This window comes from Limulus polyphemus, unplaced genomic scaffold (assembly GCF_000517525.1).
Source record: "Limulus polyphemus unplaced genomic scaffold, Limulus_polyphemus-2.1.2 Scaffold43, whole genome shotgun sequence".
In the NCBI taxonomy this organism is placed as follows: domain Eukaryota; kingdom Metazoa; phylum Arthropoda; class Merostomata; order Xiphosura; family Limulidae; genus Limulus; species Limulus polyphemus.
Window position 1 is genome coordinate 445,680 of NW_013665653.1, and position 13,181 is coordinate 458,860.

Here is a 13,181-nt window from a genome sequence, read left to right on the forward strand (position 1 = left end):
TTATTTTTTTTTGCAGCTTAGGAACGACATTCGGAGAGGGTAGTTTGGGAAAACCAATAACATTATAAACTTTAATTTATTTAAGCTAGCTTCAGGTTTTAGTAGACTTTTGATAAAATAGCGTTTTTAGTAATTGTTAATTTCATTAATTTGGACTATTTCTTATCTTAACAATAAAGATTTATCTGTCGGACGAATAATAAAGTTAATTGACATCTGTGCATGTTTTTAACATTCAAAAGAATATCCAGTTGATAAGTAGATAAACTGACAGATCTGGATTCATTGTGTAAAATTTTTAATTGTAAATTGTTATTGTTTCCTTTGAAAAATGTTATTAACACTAAGAACATAATTATCAACATTTATTTCCAACAAGTTTAAGATATCTTTTTAATAATTTTTTATCTTAAATTTTGAAGCTTTCTTAAAATTTATATTAACTTTTGATTTTTACTAGTTATAGGCTAATAGTAACAATATGAGTGTAACAAGAGTAATAGAAAACATTATTATCTCCATCACTCGGTTTCAAGTTCTGAAGAAAACCATTACGCACATAAAGAAGTGATCCATTTGGTAGATTATGCTTTTATCTAACAGACAGCTTCAAGAATCAAATAGGGAAGAAAACGTCTTCCTTAGTATTTTGATAAATTAAAGAAAGCAAAACTTTATCTTTAAATTCAATAATAAGTATGACTTCTAAAAAGCCTTCTATTTTTAATCAATATTTTTCACTTCTACAATATGGGTATATTAAAAAATTAACATATTCAAGAAAGTTTTATATAATATTTTAATAGTTTACTATCAAGCCATAAATTTTATAAATAATTTAAAAACAATTTCTGTTGATAAATCACATCATACAAAGACGTACAAAAATGAATAAAATTAATTTAATTTAATTTATTTCTACCTTTCAAAACTTTATGAATCAACGGTAAATATTTTCTTTATGTACTTTGGCCCATTCAAACTATCCACAGTTATATTTTTCGAATCTTGATTCGGGTCAAGGAGTATGCAAGAAAGCTTATTATATTATTATATATAATAATAACACAGGAGTTATGATAATTTTGGCACTATAAGAAAAGCGAGAGTAATCTTTTTAAAAAATTAAACACAATCGACAAAAACAAAAAATATACTCACATAAACAATAGACAAATAAAACAATGTAGAAAGAACATAAATTGATCTTGAGTAAGAGAGATATCTGCGAAAGTAGACCCACGCAATGGAGGTGAAACTCCGATTTAACGCTTGTTGGCAAGTCTCACATATTACATTAAACTAGATCTTAATAATTAATTATGGGTAGATATAGGTATTCAAACCCTCAATCTACATATGACACCGTCGTATCTAGAGTGACTCCAACCAAGTTAGAGTAACACTACCATGGCTTTATATATGTACAGAATCAAGCTTTGGGCTATATCTGAGGCATAGGTACTGCTGTTCCAAATGCTAGAATGCCACTGTTTTTATACTTTAGATTTTAGACCCTATTGCATCACATTAGAAACAGCAACTTCGTATCTGTTTTAGATTAAGAGAAATGAACAGTAAAAAATCTGGTAAAAGTATTGTTTTTTCTTCTCCTTGTTAAAGTGGCAGAATTAAAGTAAGCGAAGGATGACAGGAACGAAATATAATTCCGCAGATAGATATTAATCTTAACTAGGATTTGACAACTACAGCCCACGTATTAATGTCTTTTATGAATATTTATTTGACAATTTTGATAGCGAATTGCTCTCCACAGCCACTAGCTTAAAACGTAAATATCCAGGGTCACGTGAAAAATCGGAAATGAGGGAATAGTAAAGTGGTCTAAGACGCTTCATCTGTGTTAATACCTTCCCCTGATAATTAGGGTGTGAATCTCACTTTGAGTGGGATCTTAGTTTTAATTAATTCTAATATAATGTCAAGAACAAGTAGAAATTATAGCTGATCAAACATTTTAAATGTACACAAACAGCTAAGATACACTAAATAAGACCTGTCATATGAAGATTTGATATAAAAAAGAGATAAGTTATATAACAGGGCAAAAACCTGTAAAAATTTAATGTGAAAGTATGTAAGTAAACAAGAAAATTTTTTTATATTTATTATTTTGTCCTTTTTTCCAATTGCACTATTGATCTATTGTTGAAGGTGGATTATATTTTTATTTCTACAATTTGGTTTTTGGAGAGGTAACCCACCTTTCTTTTTTTATAAATGTACTATTTTTAAACCAAGTCATTTTAAGTTTTATTATTCCTTTCATATAGATCTGTGACCATTATGGGGTTGAAATGCCAATTTGAGGAGGTATGTTATACTTACCATATCATGTAGTCTAATGTAGTAACCTGTTTTACTGTACGCAGTCCGTAAATAATAGTTTTAAGTGTGAGAAGTTCAGAACTTAAAAACTCATATGTGATCTTAATGCTTAATTTTGTGCAACATCTTTTCACACATGGGAGTAGCGAATAAAGGTTAAGTCTGTGGGTCTTATTCTGCAGTTACGCATCTTCACACACTGTAGATTGTATATTTTTATGTAAAACGCTTTTTATATTCATTTTTTATGGAACAAATTGCTTTATACGTATATGAGTATGCATGCATTTTCTAAAAACAACACAAACAAATACAGAAAATAAAAAGAAAGGTTGAAGTGCTCTATATTACCACTTATTTAAATATTGTTTACAGAGAAAGTATATGTATATAAACAAAACACTTGGCTTTTTATTACTTTGAAAAGAAAGGTTGAAGTGCTCTATATTACCACTATTTAAATATTGTTTACAGAGAAAGTATATGTATATAAACAAAACACTTGGCTTTTTATTACTTTGAAAAGAAAGGTTGAAGTGCTCTATATTACCACTATTTAAATGTTGTTTACAGAGAAAGTATATGTATATAAACAAAACACTTGACTTTTTATTACTTTAAATGAGCATGTCGATTATTCAACACTCTCAAGTTTGGTTTCATATATTCATCTGAGCTAAACTTATTGGAATAAGTCCATGGAGAATTTTACTTACGATTTTCTTCATTTCAAATTTTTATTTTCTAAATGGAAAGAGAGAAAAAAAGCATAAAAACCGGAATGATGCCCAATTTCGAAGATAATTCTTTCCAAGGCTTAAAATTCGTATTTATGTTCCTTCAAGTAACTCTTCTTTTATAGAGAAGAAAGTAACCGTCTTAAATAGAAGCTCTTTTTTAACTTGGTTCCAAGCCAGCAAACAAAGAAAAGTAAATTTAAAAAGTTGAAGAACATGTATCATTAAGACTGGAAACTTCGAGAACTGTCTTTACAGTGATGTCGTAGTTTCTTGAATATAGTTAGACAATATGTTGTTACATTTTAATTTTGAAACTTTTGTGTTTAGAATTTCTGAAAACTCTTTCAATTTTCGTTTTACGGGCGACTAATCTCTCTATTCTATATTCATTATATATAAAATGCTGTTCGTTTCATCGTAACAAACCTAACTACGTATTAACGTATTTTCAGTGTAGAAGAAAGTTATTAAACACCGAAGAAAGTAAACAGAAGCTGTTGTTTCTATTTTAGACAATAACGATTACTTTTGCAAACACTAATTTTAGATTATAGTTTGCTAAGATTAACTGGATATCTACAGAAATTCACTATGACGTTATCGTATTTAGTGCCTCATATATTGCTCCAGTGGTAGTCGCGTCAGTCTATACCTGGATCTTCCTATAGGGAACTGAGACATCTGTTCTTGTAATGGGCGATGTTGTAGACTCGACATCACGATTTGAGCCAGAAAGCTGTTCTCTAAAAGCCTGAACATTACCGACTTTTTGTACTAAAAACTGGATAATTAAAAAGGAATAAGGTTTTAAAATGCGACTCATGCCTGGATACTTGACTTACCGAATGGTTTCTCTTTGTTTGCAGGTCCAGGTAGGACATTGGCAATAATCGTCGAAGATAAGACGTGTATAAACGATAATAAATTAATCAAATAGAGGCTGTTAATCTTCATCGTCGTGAAAAAGCTATTAGTTGACGTGAAAAATAAGATTAGAAATAATCATTATTTAGATTGTTTCTAAGACTGGTGGTACATTACTTACAAAAATCTAACGTTATTACTGTAAGATACGGTGGTTTTTTGGAAGGAAGTACAAGCCACATAGCTGCGTCATGTCAAAATGATCGACTTCTCTCAAGACCCTTTCTTGAAAGCTGCCGCACGGTCGATGATGCTGTTTTTATCTTGAATATCCCGAAGGGGGCGCTAAGATGATCGTACTATAGGTCGAAAGTTTTAATGTGATAACAAGCATGTGAAACGTCATCTTTTTTAAAGCAATTTTTCATTAGTTCTATGAAAGCCTAACAGTGAATGAACATCGCTTTTCATTGGTAAAAAATGTAATATGTATATGTATATATATTATTTGCTTAACAACAAATAATAACAGAATATAAATTATTCCACACAGCAAACGTGTAAAATGTCTTTTAGTAAGGTACTACTACAAGCTATTAGAAATTAATATAAGAAGTTCAAAGTTTTTGTTTTAAAAGAAAAACGTCGTTATGAAAACAGAAACGTACTAATGCATAAGTATTATAACTAGCAAAAATAATAATAGTTTAATCAGATTTTTTAAATTATCCGTGACATTTTGTTCTTCAGTTTGTTATCAGTCTCACAAAGTTTTCGATAATGTATTTTCTTTCTCTTTCTTCTAATAACTGGCAATGAAGATGAGGTTCTGTAAGAGCAGGTTCAATAACGCTTCATTGAAACTAAAGATATCTACAGCAGTGTTATTGGACTTGCTCCTACAGAACCTCATCTATATTGAAACTAAAGATATCTACAGCAGTGTTATTGGACCTGCTCTTACAGAACCTCATCTTTATCGAAACTAAAGATATCTACAGCAGTGTTATTGGACCTGTTCTTACAAAACCTCATCTTTGTTGAAACTAAGTATATCCACAGCAGTATTATTGGACTTTCTCCTACAGAACCGCATCTTCATTGAAACTAAGTATATCTACAGCAGCAGTGTTATTGGACTTGCTCTACAGAACCTCATAACCTCATCTTTATTGAAACTAAAGATATCTACAGCAGTGTTATTGGACTTGCTCCTACAGAACCTCATTTTCATTGAAACTAAGTATATCTACAGTTGTGAGAACAGGTCCAATAACACTGCTGCAGATATTAGTTTCAATGAAAATGAGGTTCTCTAAGAGCAGATCCAATAACACTGCTGTAGATATCTTTAGGAGAAATTGCTGCTTTTAGTAGGCAAACTAAGCATTACGAAACCGAAAGTGTGCAATGGTAGAAACCTAATACAGATATATGTGTGTTTTAGTTCAAATTAGAAGTTAAAAAAAGATTATACAACCTTTTTTGTCGTATACAATTATTATTCAGATACGAATATTTTCAAGGGCAGTGATAGACGGAGAGAAATAGAATTTATTTTGTTTTGATTGCTAATTTTCTTCACAGTTGTTAATAGTTAATAAATCTGATTCTACTGCAGGTAGTCATGGACAACGAGTTTTATCATGATAGTGTAACTGCAACGTTATAATGGTAAATGTTTAGCTCGCCTAAGATATCAGAAGCAGCTGCTTCAAACAATGAGTCAATTGTCCATAAAACATTGTAATAGTCATCGAGAATTACTTCTTAGGTTTCTTATAGAGTCTGGTCGTGATTTTATAAATTATTACGTGACGTTAAAGTATCAGAAAAGTTTTCAATCAAGTTCCCAGTTCGTATGTTTTTACTATTTTGATTTAACTTAAAAATAGAAGAAAAAAAGAGAAATAATTTGTACCCACCTTGAGAGCTGTTAACAAAACCTGTTACAAAAGAAATTTCGGCTGTGATTTTTTGTTGTTGTTGTTGAATTGCTCTACTTGCTTAAGTACGAAATGTAGCTTATAAACACTGGAATAAAACATATTCGAAAGTAAGAATATAAAAATTGTTCAATATAAGATGGACACCGCTGTTTTATTGGACGATTCTTAAAAAGAAATACACGTTGTTGTTTATTTTTTTCCTCCATTTGAACCCAAGAAAGCAGTGTTGGTTGTTATGCCCCTTACGAAATAACATTACTGAGTGTTGGATTACGAAGTAACGAGGGAAACAGTACATACAGGGTGTGTCTGTAACTATAGGTGATTTGCAGCTTTCCTTAAATTCAGATACGTGACTGATTATAGTGCTGTCAAAAAATGAGAAGGTAATCCAAACTTGTTTTGAATTACAATGACAGCATGTGAAACACATTTTGTAGAATTTCTTGAAGTGCCTACGGTTCCATACTTTTCGGACACCATGTAGTGCAAAAGTCATGAAGTGAATGAAAGTTAGATTAAATGTGTTGTGTGAAACAATGCGTATGTTAAGGTATAATAATGTAAGTGGAATTGTTTGTAAAAATGTGTGAATATTGGATTAGGGTTGTATATATGAATATAACATTAAAAATATGAACCAAATAAAGATTTTTAATTTGGTTTCACATTATTCAGCAAAACTTCTTCGTGAAAGCACATAAATATATAAACACACACAAAAAATACTTCTGAACGCAGGCTGTCTGATTTGATTTCAAGGAAGTAAGTAAGAGATAATCCGACTGTTTCTATACCACAGGTTTAGTTGCATATCACGATGCATCGAATTGGTTTGTTGATAATTAAGCACAAAGCTACACGATGGGCTATCTGTGTTCAGCCCACCACGGGTATAGAAAACCGGTTTCTAGCGTTGTAACTCCGCAGACATACCGCTTTACCACTGGTAGGCACGGAAAATTAAAAATCATTTCTGCAAAATAAAGTTATTCAAATAGATGGTTTGGCGGTTTTCCATTCATTAAAACACGACTTGGTGAAGTCAAAGAAACGTGTTATTATCGAATTCGAAAAATGCTGGAACGGATTAGTAGTAATAATTAAAAAGAATAGTACGAAAAGCTGAAAAAACCCTATTATTATTTGAATATAATAATAGAAACTTGATTTTACGAATACGTAAAATTATAAAATCGTTTTACTAATAGGAAATCAATGAGAACAACAATGTTTATAAAGTGCTTAACAATACTGGCCAAGTGCATGAAAAAGGAAAACGATCGTGTTATTTACGGCACTGGTAAAGAATAAATGTCTACGTTTTTGTTATGTATTTTAGAAATATATCACCCATTACAAAATAAGATAGGGTACGACAGACTTTTGATACTAACAATGGGCTACATAATTTAACATTCTTATTACATTTTAAATCAATCATAAATTCTGTTTTTATAAATTTACTTTACTTCTTCTAGCAACTTCCGTAACTGAAAAAACTTATCATCGGAGAACTATAATATTAGGTAGATGGATTAATGAGACTATTGGAAAGGCGATTCCAGCACCAAGAATAACTGTCACTGCTAGTGAAGTATCTAACTACATGATCCATGTATAACGAACATAAAAAAGGCAGAAGACAAGCCACAAGCACCATCACAACCTTACAGGAAGCAGATTTTTTTAGAATCAAATCAACTACCTCTGAATGATTTTTTGAAAGCGCCAGAAAAGTTAAGTAATTTATAAACTACAAAATAAAGCAGTGGTTGATGTCGGCAAGACTGAATCAGATTTAGACACTTAGATGAAACTTCAAAGTATATACTATAAATTATTTAATGTCTTACCTTTTTTGAAAGGTAACTATCTTGTAATGAATTAGTCCTGGATAAAATTGCTGACAATCTAAAGTAATGTATAGCTACTAAATTATTAAAATTGATATTACAGTGACCTCTACTTATTTACGGCAATCTACCATACTATTCATTTTCATTCCAGTCAGAGGGCATTTAATTATGAGAATAATTTTTAAAGCTTACACTCTGACTTTAACTGAGTTTGAAAATGAAGGAGACGCGACACTAGTCGTCCCTAATTTTCAACTAATTGGTCAGGGAAGGCAGATAGTGAACAGCACTCACCACCAACATTTGGGCAGCTCTTGTCTCACCGATTTGTGGGATTTAACCATTACTCTTATAACACGTTCATGTCCCAAAATGCGAAGCGCGTTCTTGTGGTAAAAAAACGCCAACCATGAATTCTAGGATTCAAAATCCGGCATGATCACCACTAGGTCCAATCCTGTCTCCAAAGTTATAAAGACAAAATTCAGATCAATTGTTCTTTACTCTAACAACATTCGAATTATCCACCAAAAGTCGAAAATTGACGCAGATAAAGAAAGTTACCGGTAAAAAAATAAATCACTAAATATCTGTAAGATACTCAAGTATGTGAATACGCAATACAGATGAAGTGGAATTTCATGATATTTGTGTGTCTTATGATTCAAAAACGTTTTGCACAAACGAAAACATATTTTTCGAATTAAGTTAGAATGAATGTCTCTAGTGTGATATATAGTCAGATCCGTGTTTCAGCACGTAATGGAAACTGACACTACTAACAATGGGAAACAAAAGATTTCCAAGGCTACGGGAAGATGTTGCGGGCATAAGTTAGGTAGAAACATTAAAGTAGTTTGGTAACTTCTTCAGGTTGTAGTAAAATGAACTAAATGTGTGCTCAAATGTACTTACATCAGTGATTGGACTACAAGTCTTGAAGCTATACTGGCTGTTTTCCTAATCTTTTGCAATTGTTCATTCAAATGAAGTGCTTTTGGTTAGATATAGGTCGTAGTAACATGTAATTGGAAATAGTGCAATCTGTTCCAAAAACAGCAACAACAAAATAAAACGAAACAAAACACGCATTAATAATTACTGTTCTAGATGAATAACGACCTTATGAAGTTTATTTACAAATATGAGCTACGTATATAAAACTGGTGTTTTTTTGTGCAAAAATCGAATCGAATATACATAAAACCAATGTAAAGTCATCGTCCCTTGTGGCTAAAGGGCGTTCTTCAGATGCGACTAGAAAACCAACCAGTAAGTAATAACTTTTTTTCCCAATAAGTGTGATTATAATGTAAAAACAGAAAGTTACAATTATTATCAGTATTATTCACTTTTGCTTCGTGAAAAAAGTAACACACTCCAGAAAGAAATTTGGCATTTCAACTTAACACCCAGGTCAGTGATTCCTTGGCAGATCAAGTTTAAAACTCCTGAACAGAAGGGAGTCAAGCAGTCAGAAGTACTCGCCGCCTATATGGCTACCTTTAATTAATAGACTACCAAATTTATAACGCCCTCACAGCTTCACCCAGCGGAATATCGCAGTTCGAACCTTTAACATTCTGATGACCAACATTAGGAAGAAAGAGATTAAACTCTAACAATTTCAAGTTCCTGGGAAGATCTTGTTCTCACAAAGGTGTTTCTTTATCCACTAAATCTAGGTGAAAGTGATAATTATTTAAGTTTTAAACTTGACTTTCGTCACATTAAACTACTTGCTGAAATGGGCTAGCTTTTCACACGCTAACAAAAAGTCTTCAAATAATGAGAGATTTCGCATTATACATCAATTCGAGAATCTTGGAACTGTTCTTAATTTGAAAAATTTGGAATCTTCCGCAGTACAATCTATCAATACCAGACATTTCATTCACATTCATCTATTGAAAGCGTGTCAGTTTGTGTTTAGGTGTTTACATGGTTTGGAAATAATAGGAAATGTTATATTTTCAAATATTGCGAATCACGAGAAACGCTCTTGTGTTAACCGCGTTCTTATTGTCGCGTGATACAATAAGCTCTAGCTGCTTATACTTCTTACGCGCGTCGAGTAAACACGTGTTTTTTTTATAGTTATCATTTCGAACACGTGAGAAAAACTATGAATTTGAACAGACTCAATAAAACAGTCGTAAGAAGTAAAAGGGCCGAACTAATAGTGTTAAGTGCTTGTACGAGGAATGATACATTTCAGGTTACTTATAATCTACTTATCTGAAATCGATCTATCTTAAAGATAATTTAAGTTGCGAATACGTAAGAATCTTGTGAGTAAAAAGGTTAATAGGCAAATTAAATTCATAAAGGCAGCTGTATGAAATGTTGTATTACAAAAAATGATATTTTGAGCACCATAAAATGGAGCTAGGTTTTTCAATCTCTTCTAATCTTCCATTCTGGAGTAAAGTGAAGTACTTATATCAATATGGACCACTCGTAGAGGGCCATAAAGTGGGAGTTTTGTTCATTTGCCCATCTTGAGTAAAGCAAGTCAATTTATATTTTGGTAACCCTGACTTAACATTTTCTTTTCGTTGAAATGATTTTAATTGGATGATAATTTAAGTTTTATGTTACATTAAGCTTTTTAGGTGATACAGATAGGAGGAGATGTGAATAAAAGTAAACTCTCATCTCTCTCTTCTGCCTCTTCCCCTTTTAACCTTCAAATTATGATTTGTTTATATAATGTTCACTATCGGTGGTGTCAACATATTGGATCCACATTGAGTAATCTTATGCCTTTGCCTGTTTCTCTGTAAAAGGTTCATAAAAATACCTTAATGAAATAATTTTATATACAAAATGACAGAGTGTGACCTAATGATTAACCTGCCGAACTAGGTGTCCGAGGATAAATGGGTTCACGGCCCGTTGTCACACAATCGTGCTCTGCACTTTGGGGCCGAGTATATGTTATAAGAATGACAGTCAAACCCTACTATTAGATTAGAGTAACTTAAGAGTTAGGCCCAAGAGTTACCGCTTGGTGCAGTTGACTAGTTGTTTTCCCTTTAGTCTGTTCTGTCAGTTCAGAATTAGGAACAACTAGTGGAATTAACCGTTGTGTGAAAACCAGAAATTAACAAACAATAATACTGTTATTAACCTAGAATTATTGATATAGATCCTACCAGCATTTAATTAAATACATTTTCTAAACTATTTAAGTAGAAACTCTATTGTTAGTCTATGATTTTGTTGGTTAAAAAGCCCCTAATAATATATGAGTCGTACAAAATTGTAAACAAAAAATACTATCGATGTTGCAATTAATCCCACTGATCAAAGAAGGTGGTCCCCTATGTAATTTAGGTAGATGTTTTGTTTGTTTTGGATATTTACGCAAAGTTACACATAGGCCATGTGCGCTAGATAACTTTAAGTTGAAACTTGTAAACTATAGAGAAGGTAACTAGCTAATATCGCCAACTTTAAATCGAATAATGAGATTTTGACGTCACTAGTATAATGAACCCATGGCTCCAAAGGGCGGATCGCATTTTTGCGAAACTGGGACGTGATACATGAATCTTTGGATTCACAATTCGGCGCACTAAACAAGGCCACGTCTGGTCATAATAAGAATAAACGTTATGATATTGTATTTGTTGCTTGAGTGACAATGGAAGCAGAAAATATGTTGCAAACAACTGAGCAATAGACTTTAGTTAAAGTTGTATTCCAATTTGTTTTTAATGTCAGGATAAAAATAATCTGGTTCGTATCTTTTCAATAAGATTATTGGAGTGAATTTATCAAGAATATGTGGTATTTTATATGACAATCACCAAATATCGACTATAAACAGTTCCGAAAACCAATGCATTTGCAAACATTTTTATCTCTGAAAAATTGAGATTGTACACATGTGTGTTGACGTTTATGTGATTTTGTGGGGGAAAAAGAAGGAAAAACGAATACGGAAGAAAATAAAGAACATATTATTTCAAATAGCGGTTTGTGAGGAAAATAAAGTAATGATAAAGAAACTTAAAAGACTAATTACAACAAGTAATATCCAATATAAGTTTCACGGAAGGAAAACAACATACATTATTAAGCTCAACAACGCGTAGTAATCGACATTAAATTTTCTGTGATACTAAATGTAATTTTTTTAAAATTAATTATCTAACAGTTGACAGCCAGCCAACGTTGCAGCACATATTACATAAACTTAGACATGTATAACAATTATATGAGATCATACAAAAAGTGCAGTGATTAAATATAAGTATTATTATTTCAATACCATTTATTTGTGTTTCTGATTATTTCCATCACAGGTTTACCCACATTCAAAACACAATTTTTGTTTTTTGGATTAATAATTTTAATATTTTTTGTGTGTGTGTATGAATTAAGAGTATTAACATAAACCTCCATTACTTTAAGTTACAGAAACTAGTGTTTACCAAACGAACCGCAAGGGAAATTACCCGCCGAGATGTTCTTTACTTTAAGATGTGACACACCATCTTTTCGTACTAGCTTCATATTCGATTAAGCATCGCTTAGCTACTATTCATATGTGGGAAACGCTTTCATTAATACTCCTCAAGGGGACTGTTAAATCACTGAGACTCTTAACCAATTATTTTATGGCAATCATATATATTATATACAAAAGATTGAGTTAGTTATATTAAAACACTTTTCCAGCCTCAACACGTCATTAGAGACCGTGCATCTTGACAATATCCCTGCAGCATATCGTCGAAGGCTTTTATGTCTAAAACATACTACACCTCACTGCATGCTTTCCAGTCTATGAGAATGACAGCTACCCGGTGCTCCTTTCAACAGCACGATCATGCTGAAATCCATAGGCCCTCCATCCGGTAAATTGACCGGTATGTCTTAGTATGGCATAGGATAAATAACCATTTCATTCTTTAGCTACCTGAGGTACATGACAGTTAAACGGGAGGTATGACTGCAAACCTTATTTTGCTGAACCCATACCATGTTGACCTCGTTTCCAGGTGAAGATTGCATTGTATTGCAGAACACGTGGAAAGCGTTTGCCACTGACCTTTGTGTTTGTGAATTCTCAGTTATTATAAAAGGCTGCACTTTGCTTACAACAGCTAGGACACGACTTGTTGCAAGTCTCTTTCTAGATAGTCCTGATGTACCAAGTTGTTCCATAATCCTTTGTCTCCCAATGCTATTAAATACAAGCGATTTCCTCAGCTTGGAAATTCTAAATCTCAGAAGTGAACACATCTTTATGAACTGAGTGTATGAATATTTTGCGCTGTAAAGTTTTGTTACATATCCTTCTCAAAAGAGCAATCACGTTTCAGCGGTATTACACTACCTATGAAACCCCAAACATGTTAAAATGTAATTTTGATACATACTATTTCATAGTCACTTTACATCGGTTG

The 13,181-nt window shown here is 32.2% G+C and overlaps 1 protein-coding gene across 2 annotated transcripts in view; it reads right to left on the reverse strand.

Annotated features, from left to right (window-relative positions):
• Positions 1-13,181, reverse strand: part of LOC106462097 (hemicentin-1-like) — a 358,751-nt gene that overhangs the window by 307,684 nt on the left and 37,886 nt on the right. The window contains exon 1 of one of the 2 annotated variants that reach the window (XM_022389431.1): positions 3,932-4,153. The exons of the other annotated variant lie outside the window; for it this stretch is intronic. Within the exon in view, the coding sequence (XP_022245139.1) occupies positions 3,932-4,043 (112 nt within the window). The 5' untranslated portion in view covers positions 4,044-4,153. Of the gene's footprint in view, positions 1-3,931; positions 4,154-13,181 lie in introns of those variants that run through there. 2 annotated transcript variants of the gene reach the window in all.